Raw genomic sequence first — 23,133 nt, 5'->3', positions numbered from 1 at the left:
GAAGGTATACTTAAATACCTTTTTCAGCTCATTATATATCATTTCCCAGAAAGCTTTCACTCTAGGGCAAGTCCACCAGAGGTGAAAGAATGTTCCTTCAGCTTCTTTACACTTCCAACATTTATTATCAGACAGATGGTATATCTTTGCAAGCTTGACTGGGGTCATGTACCACCTGTATATCATTTTCATAATGTTTTCTTTCAAGGCATTACATGCCGTGAATCTCAGACCGGTGGTCCATAATTTTTCCCAGTCAGCAAACATGATGTTGTACCCTTAATCTGAGCATAATGTAACCAATCTCGCACTTTATCTTTTATTTTCTCCATACTCTGCAACCTCCAGTTATCTCCATCTTTTTCTATTATTTCCCAATATTTCGGCCATTTGACCTCCATATTGAGTCTTTTCGGGGCCTTAGCCTCCATTGGTGATAACCACCTTGGGGTCTTATTTTCCAGTAAGTCTTTATATTTTGTCCAGACATTGAACACTGCTTTTTTGACAACATGGTTCTTGAAAGCCTTATGTATTTTAACCTTGTCATACCACAAGTATGCATGCCATCCAAAAGCATTGTTAAATCCTTCCAAATCTAAAACATCCGTGTTTTCAAGAAGCAGCCAGTCCTTCAACCAGCAGAAAGCTGCTGATTCATAGTACAACTTTAAGTCTGGCAGGGCAAAGCCCCCTCTTTCTTTAGCATCAGTTAATATCTTAAACTTAATTCTGGGCTTTTTGCCCTGCCAGACAAATTTAGAGATATCTCTCTGCCACTTCCCAAAACACTCCATTTTGTCCACAATCTGCAAAGTTTGAAACAAAAACAACATTTTTGGCAATACATTCATCTTAATAGCAGCAATACGTCCTGACAAGGAAAGTTTCAGTCTTGACCAAACTTCTAGATCCCTTTTAATTTCAGACCAGCATTTTTCATAATTATCTTTAAATAAATTCATGTTCTTCGCTGTTATGTTTACCCCCAGGTATTTTACTTTTTTAACCACGTTTAACTCTGTCTCTTTCTGAAACCTTTCTGATTCTAAAGAGGTCAATTTTCCCCCCAAAACCTTAGTTTTTTGCTTGTTAAGTTTAAATCCCGCCACCCGACCAAACTCATAAATCAATTGCAATACCCTTTTGGTACTTGGCTCTGGCTCCTGTAAGGTCAATACTAGGTCATCTGCAAATGCTTTAAGTTTATACTGTTTCGCTCCGACCTGAATACCTTCCACCAACCGGTCTCCTCTGATCATATTTAAGAGCACTTCCAGGACCGAGATGAATAACAAAGATGAGTCAAGTCCGCATTTTACAGCTTCTTTACAAGAATATCACAGGGCACCTTGTGAAATGCAGCACATCATTACTATAAGGAGCAATTGGGGTGGGTGTTTCCGTCTGGGATTCCCATGTGCCAGCTGCATTCCTCCTGGTTCTCCTACTCTCTCAATGCAATGTGAGGCATGTAGACAGAGGTCCATCTCCAAGAACAGGAGCTTCCCTGAGCACCCATTCAGCTGACCCCAAGCACCAAGCCTTGTCACTAGTTCTCTGACTGACCCAGACCACAGTCCCTGGAAAAGATGTAGACCTGGGTCTCCAAAAATGGTCCACATGGACCTCCTGTGGCCAATGGGACTGTGCAGGTGATTCATTAAGAGACAGAGGTGGATGGAGGATTATGATGCAGAGGATGGGTAATGTCCAAAGGAACAATGGACCAGAGAAAGAGAGGGCTGCCTTTCCTGTGAGGAAACAATTGATTTGAAAAGGCTGTGTTCAGGATCATGCTGCTTTATTAACGATGATTGAGGATTATGAAAGGTGGTGATGCATTACTATCATTTGATGACATTGCTTTTTCATTTCCTAAAAGTTGGGAACATGGGTAGGAGGCAGGGGAATGTAGGATATATTGATATAAGATAGTGCTAATGGCATTTGATGTGCTCTCTTTCCATTTGTTCTCTTCCTTGAAACCGAAACAGGATTCCCTTTCCTCCCACTCTGAAGAAAGAGATGGAGAAGACAGTCAAAACTCCAGGGGATGGGGCACCTTTCATTTCATTAGGAATAGAAATAAAAAAGTGTGAAATGTGGAATATGCTTCATTGAATGAGCACACATAGCTCACATCAACAAACTGCAACAGGGGAGAAACCATTGAAAGGTATGGAGTGTGGAAAAAGTTTCACTGATAGTGGACAACTTAGAACACATCAGCGGACTCACATGGGCAAGAAAGGATTCCAATGCAGGGAGTGTGGGAAGAACTTCAGTCAGAGAGGACTCCTCAATATACACCAGCGGACTCACACAGGGGAAAAACCATTTAAATGCATGGAGTGCGGGAAAAGCTTCCGTCAGAGTGGACACTTAAGTTCACATCTACGGATTCACACGGGTGAAAAACCTTTTAAATGCAGGGAGTGCGGAAAGAGCTTCAGTAAGAGTGGACACTTAAGTTCACATCAACGGACTCACACGGGTGAAAAGCCATATAAATGTATGGAGTGTGGAAAGAGCTTCAGTAAGAGTGGACACCTCAATACACATCACCAGACTCACACAGGGGAGAAACCATATGAATGCAGGGAGTGTGGGAAGAGTTTCAGTCGGAATGGAGAACTTAAATTACACCAGCGAACTCACACTGGTGAAAAACCATATAAATGTATGGAGTGTGGAAAGAGCTTCAGTCAGAGTGGACACCGCAATATGCATCAACGGACTCACACAGGGGAGAAACCATATAAATGTATAGAGTGCGGAAAGAGCTTTAGTGAAAATGGAGCCCTTAGAATACATCAACGGACTCACACAGGGGAAAAACCATTTAAATGTATGGAATGTGGAAAGAGCTTCAGTCAGAATGCAGACCTTAAAAAACATCAACGGATTCATACAGGGGAGAAACCATTTAAATGTGTGGAATGTGGAAAGAGCTTCAGTTACGATGCAGGCCTTAGATCACATCAACAGACTCACACAGGGGAGAAAACGTATGAATGTATGGAGTGTGGAAGAAGCTTCCGTCAGATTGGAACACTTAGAATACATCAACGGACTCACACAGGGGAAAAACCATTTAAATGCATTGAGTGCGGAAAGAGCTTCAGTCGAAATGGATACCTTAGAACACATCAACGGACTCACACAGGGGAGAAACCATATAAATGTATGGAATGTGGAAAGAGCTTCAGATACGATTCAGGCCTTAGATCACATCAACGGACTCACACAGGGGGGAAACCATATGAATGTATGGAGTGCGGAAAGAGCTTCAGTCAAAAAGGAGACCTTAAATTACACCAGCAGACTCACACTGAGGAAAAACCATTTAAATGCATTGACTGTGGAAAGAGCTTCAGTCAGAATGGAGGTCTTAAAACACATCAACGGATTCACACAGGGGAGAAACCATATAAATGTATGGAGTGTGGAAAGAGCTTTAGTAAGAGTGGACACCTCAATATACATCAACGGACTCACACAGGGGAGAAACCATTTAAATGCATGGAATGTGGAAAGAGCTTCAGTTTCAATGCAACCCTTAGAAGTCATCAACGGACTCACACAGGGGAAAAACCATTTAAATGCATTGACTGCGGAAAGAGCTTCAGTCAGAATGGAGACCTTAAAACACATCAACGGATTCACACAGGGGAGAAACCATTTAAATGTATGGAGTGTGGAAAGAGCTTCAGTAAGAGTGGACACCTCAATATACATCAACGGACTCACACCGGGGAGAAACCTTTTTAATGCATTGAGTGCGGAAAGAGCTTCAGTCAGAATGGAGACCTTAAATTACACCAGCGGACTCACACAGGGGAGAAACCATTTAAATGCATGAATTGTGGAAAAAGCTTCAGTCAAAGCGGAAATATTAGAAAACCTCAGCAGACACACAGGGAAGAAACCATTTAAATGTATGGCATGTGGAAGGAGCTTCAGCCAGAGTGGAACCCTTGATTTACATCAACAAACTCACACAAGAGAAAACCATATAATCGTCAGGAAAGTATATTGAGGCTCAGTCCTAGTGGAAGTCCTACATCAACAGACTCATGGCCAGGAAGAACTTCAACAGTTGACACCCTACATACCATCAATAACTCAAAGAGTAGAAGCCCTTTAAATGGAAGGATTGCAGAAAGTGCTTTAGCTATAATGCAATGTTTAAGAAACATCAAGGGACCTTCAAAGGGGAGAACCCATTTATATGTATGGAGTGTGGGACATGTTCCTCTCAGAGTCCACTCTTCTTCACAGCAAAGAACTCAGAGGAAATCTGTCTTCCTGCTTCAGGGCCAGCTGAGTCTGTTTCTCTTGGCATTTTCTCATAGCTAGGTAATTCTTCTCTAATCTGTTCTGTGTCTGTGTCTCTCCCTCCTTCTGAGACCACTGGAAACGAAGGGGATGACTTTCCCCCCTCCAGCTCCTCTTCTGAGGAAAGCTGATCGGCCTGAGAATGGATTCCCCCCTTAAGGTGGGGGACCTCAACAGAGTCCCTTCATTAGAAATGGACAGGACAGAAAGGGACAGAATATCTAGAAAAGGGAGACTACCACATACATTTTTTCAAATGGTGGACAGCTTAAACCTAAGGGATGCATGGAGAGACAAAAATCCACTGGAGAAACAGTTCACACACTTTTCAGAAGCCTAACAATCGTCAGGGAGAATTTATGCAATCTAGATCTCAAATAATTTAATAATAAAAATTAAAAAACAGAGATTCACCCAAAGACAATAACAGATCATAATCCAGTGATATTAGAATTAGAAAATAAACAAAAGGGTAATACAGGATGGCGATTAAATGAGAATTTATTAAACGATGAAAATTTGGTGATTAAAGCACAAGAATTGTTGAAATAATTCTTTGAAATCAATAAATCACAAGACACTGATATAATAATAATTTGGGATGCCAGTAAAGCATTTCTTAGAGGCTTCTATATACAGCAAAATGCAGGGGAAAAGATAGCTTATGAGAGAAACTTAGAGCAGTTAAGAAAAGAAATAGCGAGCAATGAAAAAATACTAGCAAAGGAACCAAAAAATAAAAAGGTAGCACCAAAAATCAAGTTATTACAAACACAATTCTCATCATTGTTAAGCGTTGAAATCCAAAATAACATAAGATGGATGAAACAGAGATCCTTTGAATTTGCAAATAGGCCCAGCAAAATACTGGCATGGCAACTGAAGAAGAGACAGAAAGAGAGATTAATAGATAAAATCAAAGACGGCGAGAAAACGAGAAGAAACAAACAAGTGTTTTATCAACCACTTCAAAAATTTATGTAATATAGGCAAGGAAACAGAAGAAGATATAAAAAATTATTTGCAGGGGAAAGACTTACCCAGAATGGGAAAAGAAAAAATTGTGATTGCGATTGATACTATTGAATATCTTGACTGGAACCCAGGGAAGAAGGCTGCATCTGTTTTTGTGGGTGCTGAGAAAGCCTTCGATAATGTATCCTGGAGGTTTGTGGATGAAGATAATTGAAAAGATGGAAGTGGTAACAAGGATATCAACTGGATTAAGAGCAATTTATCTTTTTTTAAAAAAAAATTATTCAAAGTTATAACAAAACATATTTTCCAAAAACATATCCTTATTTTCCCCCATTTTCCCTCCCCTCCCCCCCACAAAACTCACCCCCCCCCACCCCACCCCCCGACTTCCCTCAGTTCCAGTCTTTGGTTTCTCCAATAATGCTATTTTCTGCATGTTACAGAGTTGTATAGATCCTCCAACTGTTTAGCTAATTATTATCAGTAAAAAAATTGTGAATGTTTATTCAAAACCTGCCAAGGAGTCCAGTTCGCTTTGTTGCGTCTTCAGATACTTTGTAAAGGGTTCCCATTCATCCTTAAAGTCACAGTTATCCTTGTCCCGTAGCTTATGAGTCAATTTTGCCAGTTCTGCATAATCCATTAGTTTTTCTTGCCATGATTCTTTAGTTGGGGTTTCTTCAGTCTTCCATTCTTGTGCTACCAGAACATGACGTTTTTCAACTTTTTTGGCAGGTCTTTCCCTACAATCCTCAACAAAAATGCCTCGGGTTTTTAAACAAATGTTAAATGGAACATTTTCTTCAGTTCATTGTGTATCATTTCCCAAATTTTTTTAATTACCTGACAATCCCACCACATATGATAAAATGTTCCCTCCTTTTCCTTACACTTCCAACATATGTTTGGACTAGTTTTGTACATTTTCCCTAACTGCACTGGTGTTGTGTACCATCTGTACATCATCTTCATGTAATTCTCCTTCAATAGGGAACAATCTGTAAATTTTAAGTCAGTTTTCCATAATTTAACCCAATCCTCCATCACAATGTTGTGATCTACACCTTGTGCCCATTTAATCATAACTGATTTTACCTCTTCATCTTTCATCTCCCATTCTAATAGTATGCTGTATGCGGCCTTCAGTAGTTTCACTTTCCCTTCAATCACTTCCGTTTGAAACCTAGATCTAGTATAACTAAATCCTTTCTTACAGTCTTCTTTATATGTTTCATGTAGTTGTCGATAATGCAACCAACTCTGAAAGTGGTCTTTGATCTCATCATAATCTCTTAATTTCTATTTTCCATCATGTTCCTTTAATAAATCAGCATATGTGAGCCATTTTCCTTTCTTTCCAAGTGGTTTGAGCAGTAATGCTTCATGTGATGAAAGCCACCAAGAAGTCTTTTGTTCCAGTAAGTCTTTATATCTCTCCCATACTCTCATTAATGATTTCCTGATTATATGGTTGTAAAAGCTTCTATGAATCTTCCCTTTCCCCAGATTAAGAGCAATTTATCAAGACCAAAAGGCAAATTTAATAATTAATGGGGAGATGACTGAATACTTTAAAATAGAAAGGAGAACAAGACAAGGGTGTCCCCTATCTCCCTTGTTATTTATTTTAATATTGGAGGTACTAAATCAAGTTATCAGGTCAGAGGAGGAGATTAGAGGTATAACACTAGGAAGAGTCGAATATAAATTAAGAGCATTTGCTGAAATATGATTGTAATGATAGAAGAACCAAAAGGAAGTATAAGCAAGTTGCTGAGACAGATGGAGGAATTTGGCAAGGTGTCAGGATTTAGGATAAAGAAAGAAAAAACTAAGGTGGTGGTTAAGAATATGGACGAACAGAGCAAAAAGAATTTGGAGCAAGAAATGGGATTACAAATTGTACAAGAAGCAAAATATCTAGGGATAAATTTGACAATGAGGAATATCAATTTGTTTGAAGATAATTACAGTATAAGAAGACCTGGAAAGAAGTTAAAAATCAATTAGAGATTTGGCAAAGGTTAAAGTTATCAATATGGAGGTGGATTTCAGTGATTAAAATGAATATCCTGCCAAAGTTAATGTTTCTTTTTCAAATGCTAACGATAATAGGCAAAGTTGATTGAGAAAAGTTTGAGAAATGGAGAAAATGATTTAAGATTTCGTTAGGCCTAATATCTAATGACACCCCAGAGAGAAGAAAAATGTATTCCTTTACGCAACTGCAGCGGCCAGAATACTGATCGCAAAGAACTGGGAGGGGATGAAAACTCATCATTATTAGAATGGCAAAAAAACTCTGCGAGTTTGTAGAAATGGCAAAATTGACGGCACTTATTAGAGGCCACTCAAATCAGAGAATAATCAAAGAGTGGGATGGTGTGAAGGAATACATGAAAAAATATTGTTCCGGAATTGAAATATTAATAGATAATGGGTAAAAAGTGCTGGGGTAAGGAAGAAAAGAATAATAGAATTAACTGAATAATTATAAAACTATAACAACACAACAAGATGGAAGAAGTAAAATACTGAGATCACACATGGGTGAAGGGGAGTGGGGGGGGCTTGTGGGAATCTATAAAATTATTTATAATATAATTTTTTTAAACTGTGTTGCATTTACATACAGCAAGAGGAAACCTAGAGTGATTATGTATATTTTAATTTAGGAAATCTATGTAATAGGCTTAGGGACGCGGGTGGCGCTGTGGGTTAAACCACAGAGACTAGGGCTTGCCAATCAAAAGGTCAGCGGTTCGAATCCCCGTGACGGGGTGAGCTCCCGTTTCTCGGTCCCAGCTCCTGCTAACCTAGCAGTTCGAAAGCACGTCAAAAGTGCAAGTAGATAAATAGGTACCACTCCAGCGGGAAGGTAAACGGCGTTTCCGTGCGCTGCTCTGGTTCACCAGAAGCGGCTTAGTCATGCTGGCCACATGACCCGGAAGCTGTACGCCGGCTCCCTCGGCCAATAAAGTGAGATGAGCGCCGCAACCCCAGAGTCGGCCACGACTGGACCTAATGGTCAGGGGTCCCTTTACCTTTACCTATGTAATAGGCTTATGTCAGAATACAAATATGGATTTTGAATTTGATGCTTGCACTTTGTTCCTTTTTGGGTTTGAGATTAAAAAAAGGAGAAGGAGGGGGGGGGGAGAGGAGAATATTCATCTTCAGACCATTCCCTGACAAAACACATTGCCCTGTGTCGTTCCAGCCTCTTTCCTCCCTTGCTCCCTTCTGCCGGTGTGTCTGCCTGACTTAGATATCCTGTGTGCTGTATTTTTTTTACTGCTTAAACTGGATTTGCTCTCAGAAGCTAAGTTTTGTGCCTCACTGGGGACCCAGTGAGAATGTATGCTTTGAAAGCTCAGTAAACTCTTACTGAAGAAGTCCTGCTGCCTCTGGGTGTGTTTTTGACCTCAGTGTGGGACTTGCTCTACACGTGGCCCCTACCCTGCTGCTACTTGGCCCATGCCCTGGAGATGCTCTACTCAAGCGTGCAAGACAGGTGCGTCTGTGTGACTGTGGTTTTTTTGCACTGTTATGGAAATGACAAGTGGGACCTACATCTTTAAAGTTGTTGCAATGTTACAAATCATCAAACCTTTATTGGCATCACTTACATTCAGAATAATTAGGCCAGTGCGATCTCGTCGCCATTTCAACAGTACAGTCATTTGCCAAAGGGAAGAAGAGGCAAGCAATCTATTTCATCTCTCCAGCAAGGGCAGGATCCTGTAGCCTACTTTGGCGACAAAAAATCAAATAGAGGAACTTAGCTACTGTCTTGGGGAGCTCCTGGTCTCTCCCCTGTAATAAGAATCGTACCACCTCCTTCTCTGGTTTCCAGGTTGGAATGCATAGATGGTCTAAAAATTGTGGGCAGAGATCATCATAGATTTTACATTTAAGGGCCATGTCAGCTAGAGTTTCCACCAGGTGGGCATCGCATGGGCAGATCCTATCTCCTTCTGCCAAAGCCACAAACCTGCCCCAAAGGAGGTTAGAAGGATTAGAATTGAACCTAGCCAGTGAAAAAGCCCTTTTTTCTTGCGGGTTAAACAGAAATGGTAAATAATTAAGGTTAAATTCCTGCACCCTAGAGAGTCGAAAATAAAGAGGGGACCATGTTTTTTCCGCAGCTGAGATTAGTTCCTGGCGATCTATGTCCCACAGCCTAGTTTTTAACATGACCTTGGCGACTGGGAAAGCCATGATGATGATAAGGTTGCAAATATTATGCCTGAATATATCCTTTCGACTTGACAGCTCGGGGAAGATACCTAGTTTTATAAATTCATAGAAAATCCATACTTTAACTGATTCTCCTCATTCCAATGCCATTTTGATCCTTAAAGAAATGGGAATTTGGGCTCCACCTCCCTCCGTGAACCAAGAAGCAGAAAATCAGATCGGCAGTGTCAAGCGCTCGTCCTACACTCGAGTAGGATCCTGGTAGAGACACATGCCCGACTGGCATGTTCTCTCCCTCCTGGTCATTCGTTCGGGAGCTTCAAAAGCTTCACAGCGACTGATTCCAACAGACATCGGCACACTTAGGGATCTGCAGAGTGTTTGCAGTTTGCGTAACAGAGCTCAGCAACTCAGCATTTTGGCTAATCTACTTTATTTACATATAAACACACACGGAGCACTGCAACATGGCTCCCTCTCTCTCTAGCATCAGACAGCAAAGAGAGAGAACAAAGGTCAATAGTCTCACTTCAGGGACATAGTCTCCATCACTTCCCACTGTGGAGTCAAAACATACACCATCATGTGATAGACAAAAATGCCATGACTGCAATCACGGAGCTGGAAATCTAACAGGCAGCAGGAACAGGGCATCCCGCCATAATCCCCCAAGCGTGAGAGCACAGACACGGCCCCCCACCCAGGGAGTGATCAGGGGAAACAATGGACATCTGCAGAGGCAGTTGAGCAAGTCAGGTGTTCTGAAAGCCCATCTCCAGACCAGTCCTGAGGGCAAGGAAATGTCAAGCGTTTTATTGTTCTTCCGGTGATGGGGAGTTAAGAGGTGTTGGGAAAGGGGTCTGATAAAGAGAACTTATGTTGGACTTGTGTCACCCTTGTAGACCCCTTCCCCTTTGTGGCATGCTAGTGATGTAGTGATGATGTCTCAGTGATGCTGCTCCAAGTGTATTCTGGGATACTGTGGGAAGTTTTAAAAGAGGGGGGTCACCCCTTACTCGGGGTTCTTACTCCTGTGGGGACCTGCTGCACAACAATAAGGATCATGGTCTACTGACCACTGTTTTGCTGGAGCTTCCTTCTTTTACTGACCACATGGACCCGCGGGGGAGCAGCACCCCGACGAGCTTGGCTGTTGAGTCGTCTCTCACCCCGGAATTTTTCATTACCAATAATGATCTTTTAAAATGTTTATATTTTTTGTTGTCTGCCACACTCCAAAAATTTTCACCATCTTTTCTATCCCCAGCTCTGCTATCTGTCTCTACTCATTTTTCTTCTGTTGTCTCATATTTTTACCAACAATTATTTCAATTTTTATTCAATTTAACACCTGCGACTTGGCCAAATTGATTAATCTTGTTGAACACCGTTGGTATACTTTCCAGTGGGTTTCTACCCTTATTACCAGGTTGTTTGCAAATGCCTTAAGTTCATATGATCTTCATCCCACTGTAATAATAATAATAATAATTAATAATAATAAATTTATTTGTATCCCACCCTCCCTGGCCAAAGCCGGGCTCAGAGCGGCTAACAACAGGTAAAAATAGCCCAGTGTACAGAAAATTGCACAGTCAATTAATTAAAATACATTCTAGAATCAATTCAGAATCAAATTAATGGCAACTGTCGGGTTGGGGTTCTATGAAGATTACAGAAGGAGAGGGGGGGGGGTCGGACTGTGCTTTGGCGAAAGGCCAGGCAGAACAGCTCCGTCTTGCAGGCCCTGAAAAAAGATATATTGATGATGCTGTGAGAACTCTATTCTGGGATATGGTGGGAAAGTTTTAAATGTCAATGTCGCCCCCTGCTCTGGGTTCTCTCGCTGTTGTTGAACCTGTTGCACAACAATAAAGAATCTCAGTCTACTGACTGCTGTTTTGCTCCAAATTGCTTCGCTGGAATTTCCTTCTTTTACTGACCACATGGACACGCAGGGGACTTGTCCCCCAATGAGCTGAGCTCTTGAGTAGACTCTCAACCCAGAATTTTCCTTATCAGAAACTTTCTGCAAATGGCCTTTGCAACACAACTCCCTGGGTGGTTACAAAGTAGACACATTTGCCTCTTTGCAACTGATGCTTCCGCTTAGCCCCCTTTCCTCAATGAATCCACCCATTTCTTGATGAGATGTAACTTCTGCCAGGAAAACCTGAGCTGAAATAGTACGGAGAGCAAAACAGGAGCCCTGTCTGACCCCCGTCAGCCTCCAGACGGCCCCAGTCACGTGGCAGGAGATTCTTCCTGAGCTCCCCCCCTCCGTGAGACGGGTATGACATCATGGATGATCCAGTGATGATCCATATGATCCATTGGTGATCCACATGATCCAAGCAGACGTGTCCAAAGAGCAGATCTCTAGGCCTGAATGAAAGGGGTCTGCGGTGATGGATTCTGGAGTCAAGAAATCCTCCCTTTCCAGTGATCTCTCCAGCTGGCCAGGAAAAGGCAGCGAGCAGGAATCCTCAGGGATCCAGATGGACAGACAGACTTGTCATGCTGCCAAAACAGGAACTCGGAGTCTGATCTGATTTCCATGCAGAACTCATTTTGTGACTTCGCTGTTGGATTGTCGGGATCAGCCCCTCCCCCCTCTCCTGATCCAGATTTCTACTCCCCCCCCCCTCAATTCTTTCCCGCCCCTTCCGGCACATCCTCCTCTCACCCCGCCCCCACAACCCCAGATCCCGCCCCCAAACGTCCCACCCCTTCCTCCTCCTCCTCCAATCCGGCTTCTGCTCCAGGAATGGGGGGGGGGTGAGCCCCCTCCCACCCTGCCTGCTTCTCCCGGAAGTGGAGCTTCCACTCCGGATTGCTGCTCTGCCCCGTAGCTCGGGGGGGGGGGCGCTTTTCGGAAAGGGGAGGGAGGAGGCACGGGACCCCCCCCCCGGTGGATGTTGCAGAAGAGGAGAATCGGGAGCGAGGACCCAAAGGTAAAGGGGTCCCGGGGGGGGGAGAGAGGGGAGAAGAGGACCCAGAGACCCCTCCAGCTCCCCCAAGCGCCTCCCGTGGGGCCTGGATCCCGGCACGCGTGCTGCCAAGGGGCGGAGATGGGGCGCCCACCCACGAGGACTCCCTCGCTTGCTCCCGTTGCGGGGGGGGGCCTAGGATGGAGAGATGGGGGCGCGGGGCGATGGGCCAGTCGCGCCGGAGTGCAGGGGGAGCTGGGGGAGAGAGGGAGGGGGGAAGGGAAGGGCAGCACTGGGCGGGGGGAGGAAGACCTGTCTTTGGGGAGAAGTCTCCATTATGACGCCCACGAGGAATCTCCGGAGGGGCCGCCTTGGCTTCTCCCTCCCGCCCAGGAATCGACACCCCCCCTTCAAGGCGACCATAGAGGGATCCCTGGAAAGTGGGGGTCCTGTCCCCCCACCCTTCCTTCCTGCAACCTCCATCCTCTTCCCACCCCATAATCCCCTGCCCTGTCCAGACGCAGCGCTTCTGCCCAGTCCACCCACTGGTCCCCCTGGAGAGGAGAGGAAATCCCCAGAGGAAGAGGGGAGGGGGGAGGCCTTCTCAGAAGCGGCTCTTGGTTTCCGCAGTCCCACCCAGGAAGCAGCCAGAAGCCTTTTGCTCTCTCTCAGGCTTCCATCTCTATTGTCTTTTCCGCTAAGGATGAGGATAATGTACACCTGTCATCAGAAACGGGTGCAGAGTCCATGGAATGGCGCTCAGAAGTTGCACATAAAAACATTTCTGTTCCCCCTATTCTTTGTAGCCAATGTCAGAGTGACTGACAAGCTGAGATACAACCCATCATCATCCAATGACAGCGACTGCATGAATCTTCCCAGTCAAAGGACCCATTCAGGGAAGTTTTTAAGGTGTGATATTTTACTGTATTTTTGGTTTTTATGGAAGCCACCCAGAGTGGCTGGGGAGGCCCAGCCAGATGGGTGGGGTATAAATAATAAATTATTATTATTTTCATGATAGACAGTGCCTGGGGCTGTAGGCTCTACACACCAGGTGTGCCTGTGCAGGCCAAAGACTGCCAGTATTAGCACAGGTGAGGTCTGTGACCTTCCCAAATTGACAGACTGTATGTGATTGAGAGTTTTTGGGTGGGATTATAATTTACGGCAACCCTGTGATTTTCTCCACCCATAACTTTTCGTGCTCCAACTACCGCACAATTGCACTCATTTCACACGCTAGCAAGGTTATGCTTAAAATTCTACAAGGAAGGCTCAAGCAGTATGTGGACCGAGAACTCCCAGAAGTGCAAGCTGGATTTAGAAGAGGCAGAGGAACCAGAGACCAAATTGCAAACATGCGCTGGATTATGGAGAAAGCTAGAGAGTTCCAGAAAGACATCTACTTCTGCTTCATTGACTATGCAAAAGCCTTTGACTGTGTCGACCACGGCAAACTATGGCAAGTTCTTAAAGAAATGGGAGTGCCAGATCACCTCATCTGTCTCCTGAGAAATCTCTATGTGGGACAAGAAGCTACAGTTAGAACTGGATATGGAACAACTGATTGGTTCAAAATTGGGAAAGGAGTACGACAAGGCTGTATTTTGTCTCCCTGCTTATTTAACTTATATGCAGAATTCATCATGCGAAAGGCTGGGCTGGATGAATCCCTAGCCGGAATTAAGATTGCCGGAAGAAATATCAACAACCTCAGATATGCAGATGACACAACCTTGATGGCAGAAAGTGAGGAGGAATTAAAGAACCTTTTAATGAGGGTGAAAGAGGAGAGCGCAAAATATGGTCTGAAGCTCAACATCAAAAAAACGAAGATCATGGCCACTGGTCCCATCACCTCCTGGCAAATAGAAGGGGAAGAAATGGAGGTAGTGAGAGATTTTACTTTCTTGGGCTCAATGATCACTGCAGATGGTGACAGCAGCCACGAAATTAAAAGACGCCTGCTTCTTGGGAGAAGGGCAATGACAGGCCTAGACAGCATCTTGAGAAGTAGAGACATCACCTTGCCAACAAAGGTTCGTATAGTTAAAGCTATGGTTTTCCCAGTAGTGATGTATGGAAGTGAGAGCTGGACCATAAAGAAGGCTGATCGCCGAAGAATTGATGCTTTTGAATTATGGTGCTGGAGGAGACTCTTGAGAGTCCCATGGACTGCAAGAAGATCAAACCTCTCCATACTGAAGGAAATCAACCCTGAGTGCTCACTGGAAGGACAGATTGTGAAGCTGAGGCTCCAGTACTTTGGCCACCTCATGAGAAGAGAAGACTCCCTGGAGAAGACCCTGATGTTGGGAAAGATGGAGGGCTCAAGGAGAAGGGGGCGACAGAGGACGAGATGGTTGGATAGTGTTTTCGAGGCTACCAGCATGAGTTTGACCAAACTGCGGGAGGCAGTGGAAGACAGAAGTGCCTGGCGTTCTCTGGTCCATGGGGTCACGAAGAGTCGGACACGACTAAACGACTAAACAACAACAACAACAACAACTTTTCGTGAGCTGATATTTCAGTACGAATTCCAAAATAACTACAAAAAAATCACAAGATGATAATAATAGTACAGTGGTACGTCGGGTTAAGAACTGAATTCGTTCTGCAGCTCCGTTCTTAATCTGAAACTGTTCTTAACCTGAAGCACCACTTTAGCTAATGGGGCCTCCTGCTGCCGCTGTGCGATTTCTGTTCTCATCCTGAAGCAAAGTTCTTAACCCAAGGTCCACAGGGCCGAGGCTGTTGAGGGCTTTAAGCTGCAGATCTGGCTCCTCCATAATGATCGATGTATAGTTAGCAGAGTAGGAAAAAACACTCACAGGCAGAAAAAAAAATAGTTCAGCTGAGAAATTTATTACCGAAGACTGATAAGCATAACAGGAACCAAAAAATAGCAAAAATGTAACTCACAGTAAAACCCTGACTTAGCATTCCAAAACAGCACTCAAGTAAGAAACAGACAAGCAGAGTAGAGTAATATCAGAATAGGAAGTGGGAGCAGGCGCATTTCAATACTGTAATTTATATATAATTCAGTGTCAGAGTAACCCTGGGACTAGATAACAAGCCTCCAGGTGGACGTGCCCCCTCTGCCCTTCACGTTCCTCTTCCACACGGGCAGAATCTGCCTTCTGGACTGTGGGATTCATGGTTGTTCTCCTCCTCTCCATCTACCAGGGCTTGACTTCAGGTGCAGCAGAATTCCCCAGCCCCCCAAGGATTTGAGACCCATCAGCTTTCCTCACCTGGTTTAGCCGGCCGGTGGAAGCCGTTGCTTGAAGCCCTGTTGCATGCTGACAGCTTCTGGAAGCCACAGGTGAGAGCTGGGTGCAGGGTGGGGACCAAGGGTGGAAAAATGACCCCAGAAGGTGCAGAACATGTCCCCCACCAAAGGAACTACTGCTCCCCAACACCCCATGACATCTCGATTCAGGTAGGTAGCCGTGTTGGTCTGACGCACTTGAAATAAAAAATAAAAAAATAGCCCAGTAGGACCTTAGAGACCAACTAAGATTGTCCTGAGTATAAGCTTTTGTGTGCATGCACACTTCTTCAGATACACTGACACAGATGTCACCAAACCCTTGTATATCGTGGAAGGGTGGGGTGGGGTTTTTCTCAGAAGGTACTCCTACTACCATCTCCTACTGCCCTTCACTATATGAGGAAGTGTGCATGCACACGAAAGCTTATACCTAGAAGAAACTTAGTTGGTCCCTAAGGTGCTACTGGAATGTGTCAGACCAACACGGCTATCTACGATTAAGTACAGTTATGTCCTGCTTTTCAGTGTCACTTAAGGATAGTCAGAAGACGGGCTCGAGTTCAGGCAGCACATCATCATTATAAAGAACCATTGGGATTCCCACGTGCCAGCTGCTTTCCTTCTGCTTCTCTTGCTCTCTCCATGCAATGTGAGGCATGTAGACAGAGGTCCATCTCGAAGAACAGGAGCTTCCCTGAGCACCCATTCAGCTGACCCCAAGCACCAAGCCTTGCCACTAGTTCTCTGACTGACCCAGACCACAGTCCCTGGAAAGGATGTAGACCTGGGTCTCACATAATGGTCCACATGGACCTCCTGAGGTCAGTGGGACTGTGCAGGTGATTCATGAAGATCTAGAGGTGGAAACGGGGGCAACCACTTGATTTGAAAGGCAGTTTTAGAGTAAAAATTCTTGCTAAATGTAGTTTTTATCAATCTCTTTATCTCTTCATAAATCATGTTCCAAAATCTTTGTATCTCTAGACAGGACCACCACATATGGTAGTATGTTCCTATCTGTTCCTTACATCGCCAGCACTTGTTATTATTTGATTTATTTATTTTTGCAAGTTTTACAGGGGTCAGGTACCACCTAGAGCACATTTTCATAAGATGTTCCCTTATAAGGAAACAAGCCGTGAATTTTATATTTTTAGTCCATATTTCGTTCCAAATATTGGGTTTGATCGTATGTCCCAGGTCCCTCTCCCATTTTACTGTAATTTCTTTGATATCTTCCTCCTTTCTTTGCCAATTCAAAAGTAGTTTGTACATTTTAGAAAGTGTCTTTTGATTATTATATAAAATATCCCTCTCCAGATAGGATATTTTTTTGTCAAATCTTTTGGTTCTTTTATCCTTTTCAAGGGCGGCTTTTAATTGATAATACTCCAGCCAGGTTATTCCCTTCTGTTTCAATTTGCTTAGGCCCTTTATTTTCGGATCACTACTTGTTTCCTCTACTAAATCCTTATATGTTAGCCAATCGCTGTTCATATTCATCCTGTAAACTGACATAGATTCCATTGGTGACAGCCACCATGGTGTTTTGGTTACTACTGATTTTTTACTCCTCTCCCATACTTCATATAATGCCCTTCTCACAATGTGATTTAAAAATCCTTTGCGGGATTTAACCTTGTCATAGCCTATGTAGCCATGCCACCCGTACACAATATCCCATCCCTCCAGATCTAGGACTTCCGTGTTTTTAATTAATATCCAGTCCTTAATCCATGTCCAACACACTGCCTCAAAGTACAGTTTAAGGTCAGGGACCGCGAAGCCTCCTTTTTTCCTTCAACTCTGTTAGTAGCTTAAATTTTATGCGTGGTTTTTCCGCTTGCCAAATAAACTTGGCAAGGTCTTTCTGCCAATCCTTAAAACACTTTACGCCTCTAATTATAGGTATTGTTTGGAACATAAAAATCATCTTTGGCAATACCATCATTTTAACTGTGGATATTCTCCCCCACGGGGATAAATTCAATTTTCCCCAAGTCTCTAATTCTTTTTTTATTTCCTTCCACTTCTTCTCATAATTGTCCTTATATAAGTTTATATTCTTATTGGTGATCCAAACCCCCAAATAATTTACCTTATTGGCTACCTTTAAACCTGTTGTATTTTCCGGTTCCTCTTGTTCCAACGTACGTAAATTTTCCGTTAATAATTTGGATTTTCCTTTATTCAGTTTGAACCCAGAGACTTTCCCAAATTCTTCCAGTTGTGCAAGCGTTTTTTGGATACTTTCCACTGGATTTTCAGTGGTTACGATTACATCATCGGCATAGGCTTTAATTTTGTAGTATCGAGTTCCTAGGTTAATTCCTCTTATATTTCCTTTCTTATTGCTATTAAAAGTGGTTCCGAGGTGGCAATAAAAAGAAGTGGGGAGAGAGGGCACCCCTGTCTTGTCCCCCTTTCGATGCTGAACTCTTCGGAGATCTCGTTATTTATTAGCAGTTTTGCTTTTTCGTTATCATATATCGCCCTAATTCCATTAATTATTTTCTCCAGACCTTTGAAAGTTTCCAATAGGAAAGTCCATGATACTCTATCAAAAGCTTTTTCTGCATCAACCAATAACATGGCCATCTTTTTACTTGGTTTCATTTCCACATATTCCAACGGGTCAATTATTATTCTTGTATTGTCTTTTATATGTCTATCTGGTAAGAAGCCCACCTGGTCTCTGCTGATTATTTTGTTTAGAGTCTTTTTTAATCTATTAGCCATCACCCCACCCCAGCATAGATTTTATAGTCTGTATTCAACAGGGAGATTGGTCTATAATTTTTCATGTCTGTCAACTCCACTCCCTGTTTTGGGATTAGAGTGATCAGTGCTTCTTTCCATGATTGTGGTATATCTTTCCCTCCCAGTATATTATTCATTATTCTTTGTAATATAGGGAGGATTACTTCTTCCAGGTTCTTATAGTACATTAATGTGATTCCGTCAAGACCTGGCGATTTGCCACTCTTCATATTTTTTTATTACTTGTGCCATTTCATCTATTTCTATATTGGAGTTTAGGGCCTCAACTTCTTCTTTTTCAATTCTTGGTAATTTATTTTGTTGTAAATACTCTTCCATTTTATTAACCTCTAAATGTTCTTGTTTATATAAATCTTTATAAAAGTTTAAGAATTTTATTTTTATTTTTACTGGGTCTGTTGTTTCCTCTCCTTTGTCCAAAATTTTATTTATAACTTTTTTTGTTTGCTTTTCCTTTATCATCCATGCTAACAACTTACCGGGCTTATTGGCGGACTCAAAATACCTTTGTTTTCCCCATTTAATTTTATTTTCTACTTCCTTATTTAATATACTAGAGATATGGGATTGCAATATCTTTATTTTTTGTAATATTTCATGACTTTTTGGATTTTTGATCAACTCTTTTTCATTAATTCTTATCTGGTTAGTTAGCTCTTGGATATTATTGTCTTTTATCTTCTTCAGTCTAGCCATTTGTTGTATTCCAAGACCCCTCATGTACGCTTTACTAAACTACATTTATGTCTGCATTTTGTTTCCCATTTATCTCGAAAAATTCCGCTAACTTGATTTTGCTTGCGTCACTCATTGGTCGTTTCTCCATATAATTTTTACTAGGAATGGTTTCAGATAATATTCCCAAAAACAAAACTAGGCTATTTATGTACACAACGTCAGCAGCAAGGGTTGTAGTGGCAAAACACTGGAAAGATAAAAATATACCCACTAAAGAGGAATGGGTAGTCAAATTGTGCGAGTACTTGGAGCTCGCAAAGCTGACAGATGCAATAAGAGATAAACCTTAAAAAATGGTGAAAGAAGAATGGGAATATTTAAATAATTATGTAGGGGACAAGGGCTCAACAAGAAAGACCTGGCTATGTTTAGAATGATACCGCATAGAGAAATGCTCCCTGATACCAAGATGAGGGATTCCTTTGGAATGCAGATAGAGAGAATTGATAAGAATAATGATCTGTTGTGAGCTTGACGGAAGTGTACAATAGATGAGCTTTCCTGCTTTGGCTCATTTTTCTTTTTCTTTTTCTCTTTTTCTTTTTCTCTTTTATCTTTCCCATAGTTGCTTATGTTCTGTGTCATGTACCTCAATATTTTTTGTAGACTTTTTCATTTTTTTTCATTACTATTAAGGAATTTTCCTTTGTAATTTTGGTTGTCTATATTTCTAAGTACCTGTTTACATGTACCTATTTAAAGCAAAATAAAAGTTTTTTTAAAAAGAGAAGAAGAAAAAGAAAGAAAGGCAGTCTCAGAGGACAACGGTATTCTAAGATCATGCTGTGTTATTAAAGATGATTGAGGATCATTAAAGGTTGCTGATGCATTACTACCATTTGACATCATACCATTTTCATTTCCTAAAAATTGGGAACATGGGGAGGACATGGGAGAATGTAGGAGATGTTGAAATAAGAGAAGGTGCTAATGGAGGTTGATTTGTCCTTTTTTTCTGTGTTCTCTTTCCTAAAACCCAAACAGGATTTCCTTTCTGCCCACTCTGAAAAAGGTGGTGGAGAAGACAGAATTGCAGGGGACAGGGCACCGTTCGTTTCATTAGGAATAGCCATTAAAATGTGTGAAATGTGGAATATGCTTCACTGAATGAGCACACATAGTTAACATCAACGAACACAAAAAGGAAAAAACCCATTTAAAGGTATGGAGTGCGGAAAGAGCTTCTCTTTCAATGCAAAACTTAGAACACACCAGCGGACTCACACAGAGAGAAAGCGTTTTAAGTGCAGGGAGTGTGGGAAGAACTTCAGTCAGAGTGGAAACCTTAAATTGCACAAATGGAGTCACACAGGCGGGGAACCATTTAAATGCATGGAGTGTGAAAAAAGTTTTCATGATAGTGGAAACCTAAGAAGACATCAACAGATCCACACAGGGGTGAAATCTTTTAAATGTATAGAGTGTGGAAAGAGCTTTAGGGATAATGGAAAACTTAGAACACATGAACGAACTCACACCGGGGAGAAACCATTTAAATGTATCGAGTGTGGAAAGAGTTTTAGTGATAATGGAAAACTTAGAACACATGAACGGACTCACACCGGGGAGAAAACATTTAAATGTATCGAGTGTGGAAAGAGCTTTAGTGAAAATGGAAACCTTAGGAAACATCAACGGACTCACACAGGGGAGAGACCATTTAAATGCATGGAGTGTGGAAAGGACTTCAGTCAGAATGGAAACCTTAGGAATCATCAACGGACTCACACAGGGGAGAAACCATATAAATGTATGGAGTGTGGAAACAGCTTTAGTGATAATGGAAACCTTAGGAAACATCAACGGACTCACACAGGGGAGAAACCATTTAAATGTATCGAATGTGGAAACAGCTTTAGTAATAGTGGAAGCCTTAGACAACATCAACGGACTCAGGAGGAGGAAACAGGGTTTCGTGAGCAGGAAGAGTCTGAGGCAGAGAGCAGTTCAGGCTCAGAGGGAGGAGAGGAGAGAGCCAGGAGACCCAGAGGAGGCCGGCTGCTGAAGCATCCAGGGAACACCCCCCCCCCCCCGCTGCGACCAGCATATGCCTCTGAGTGTGGCAGTTATAACTCTTAGAATGTGGGGATCCCATTTTTCAACCAAAGCCAAAACCCGCTAGCCTTTTCCCAGGTCTTTCCTTAACTGACAGTCGTTTGTCTTTTCTACAAAGGACTCTACAAAGTCCTTCTCCCTCCCTTTACTTACCATGGGGTCCCAGCAACCTTTTCTGCCTCTTACACGCAATGGAAAAGACTGGATTACACTAAAAGATACGGACCTATTAGATTTGGAAGGCCACGAGAATCGGTCTGGATGGCACTCTTCTTTAATGTACGAAAAAGTGAAGGTCCACAGGTCCACAGGGGATTTTTGAGCCATGTGATAAGAAAATCGTGATATAAAATCTGGAATAAATATAAAGGACTACTTGAGCCCAAAATACCCTTGTGGACATCACCAAGAGAAGCCATATACTCATGTTAGAATAGTTACAACTAGCAAAACTGATGGGAAGAGTTAGAGGAGTATTGAACCAGAAAATATTTGGAGAATGGAGAATATTTGAGGATTATAAAGATCATAATGAGTTGGAATGAAACTATTTGGCTTTAGTAGAAATGCTGTAAGGAATTATGTACAAATAAGTTTTAAGCTTTAGGGCTTTTTTTGGTAAGATAAGGTTAAAATAAATTAAGGTAATTTAATGACAGAATATAGCGAAAGATGGAAAGGATTTGCTGAGATAATTAATAACTAGAATAAAAAAGGGGAGATGTGAGGAGGTCAATGAAACAAGTTAACTAAAGATAAAGATTTGGGAATATTGGATTTGTTTTTAAATTTTTTGTTTGCTTTTGTTTTTGGTTTTGATGTATTGTGTGTTTTGTTTTTTCTTTCTTTTTTTCTTCTCTTTTTATTGACTTGTATTTTTTCCTTTTCCTTTTTTTCTTTGTAATTCTAAATTCTCAATAAATAAATATCATTATATATTTTTTTTTAAAAAAAAGAGGATTATAGAAGATCATATTGTACCAACCACACCATATTAGCAGAACTTGAGTGAAACTTGTAAACACAACAAATGCTGTTTGTGGAGTAGACTGGGACAATATTAAAGAATATAAAACTGTGAGGGAAAACAATGGCAGTATAAACAGTACCATGAGAATGATTGAAAGACTCATTTTGTCAGAAGTCTTTTTTATTTAATTAGGAAGATTAAGTTTTTTTATCCACATAAATCTGCTTTTTCTTCTTTCCTTTTTTCTTAATTGTTTTTTCTTAATTGTCTTTTTTGCAGTATGAGATTGTAAATTCTTTGTATATGTGTGTAGTTTAAATTAATAAAGATTATGTTAAAAATAAATAAATTTGTGGCCGGCCTGATGAAGCGTTGCTTTCTCTGGTTAGCCCCGCTGGAACTCCAGTTCTTTCCAGACCCTGGGGTCACTAGAGGACTGGTGGCTCCTCCTGGCAAATGGCCTGGTGCGCGCTGGATCACCAGTCCTTCCTTGTCCCCAGAATCCGGCCAACCGAAGGTCCCATCTGGGGTGCCATCTGTTGTAAACAAAAGCTGCTCTTCTTCCCTTATGGGGGACACAAGAGCCCTTTATAGAGTCCTTTGTAGGTTCTCCATCAGTAAGAGAAAACACACTAACCAGAGAATATTGAGAAGCAAAGCAGCTAGTAAGCCTGATCTTTATTGATCTCTTGCAACAGGATGCTCCCCTCACACGCATTAAAGGAGGAGGACCCAGAACAAAGGTGTGCCTACCTTTATATAGAGATTTTAAATTCCCTGCCCTGGAGCTCCAGACCACCCCTCCATACATCATACATACATCACAAAAGGGGTATAACCCAAGACCACCCCCCACAAAC

At 42.1% G+C, this 23,133-nt stretch overlaps 3 protein-coding genes across 4 annotated transcripts in view; all 3 read left to right on the top strand.

Annotated features, from left to right (window-relative positions):
* Positions 1–23,133, top strand: part of LOC309378640 (uncharacterized protein) — an 82,846-nt gene that overhangs the window by 5,881 nt on the left and 53,832 nt on the right. The gene's annotated exons all lie outside the window — the stretch shown is intronic.
* Positions 12,212–23,133, top strand: part of LOC309378673 (uncharacterized protein) — an 89,050-nt gene continuing 78,128 nt past the window's right edge. Inside the window, exon 1 of one of the 2 annotated variants that reach the window (XM_081927187.1) lies at positions 12,212–12,473. The gene's annotated coding sequence lies outside the window, so the exon portion shown is untranslated. Of the gene's footprint in view, positions 12,474–15,807; positions 15,898–23,133 lie in introns of those variants that run through there. The other variant, XM_081927188.1, reaches the window with a different exon arrangement.
* On the top strand, positions 13,533–22,557 carry LOC309379839 (uncharacterized protein; the record flags this gene model as incomplete). The annotated part of the gene is made up of 3 exons (XM_081929303.1): positions 13,533–13,551; positions 20,233–21,163; positions 22,553–22,557. The coding sequence occupies exons 2-3, from the start codon at positions 20,413–20,415 to the stop codon at positions 22,555–22,557; spliced, it is 756 nt and encodes a 251-aa protein (XP_081785429.1). The 5' UTR covers positions 13,533–13,551; positions 20,233–20,412.

The sequence above is a fragment of the Podarcis melisellensis genome (genome assembly GCF_964234715.1).
Source record: "Podarcis melisellensis genome assembly, chromosome: 10".
Lineage (NCBI taxonomy): Eukaryota > Metazoa > Chordata > Lepidosauria > Squamata > Lacertidae > Podarcis > Podarcis melisellensis.
The sequence above is the reverse complement of the archived record's forward strand: the minus strand, read 5'-3'. Positions and strand labels throughout refer to the sequence as shown.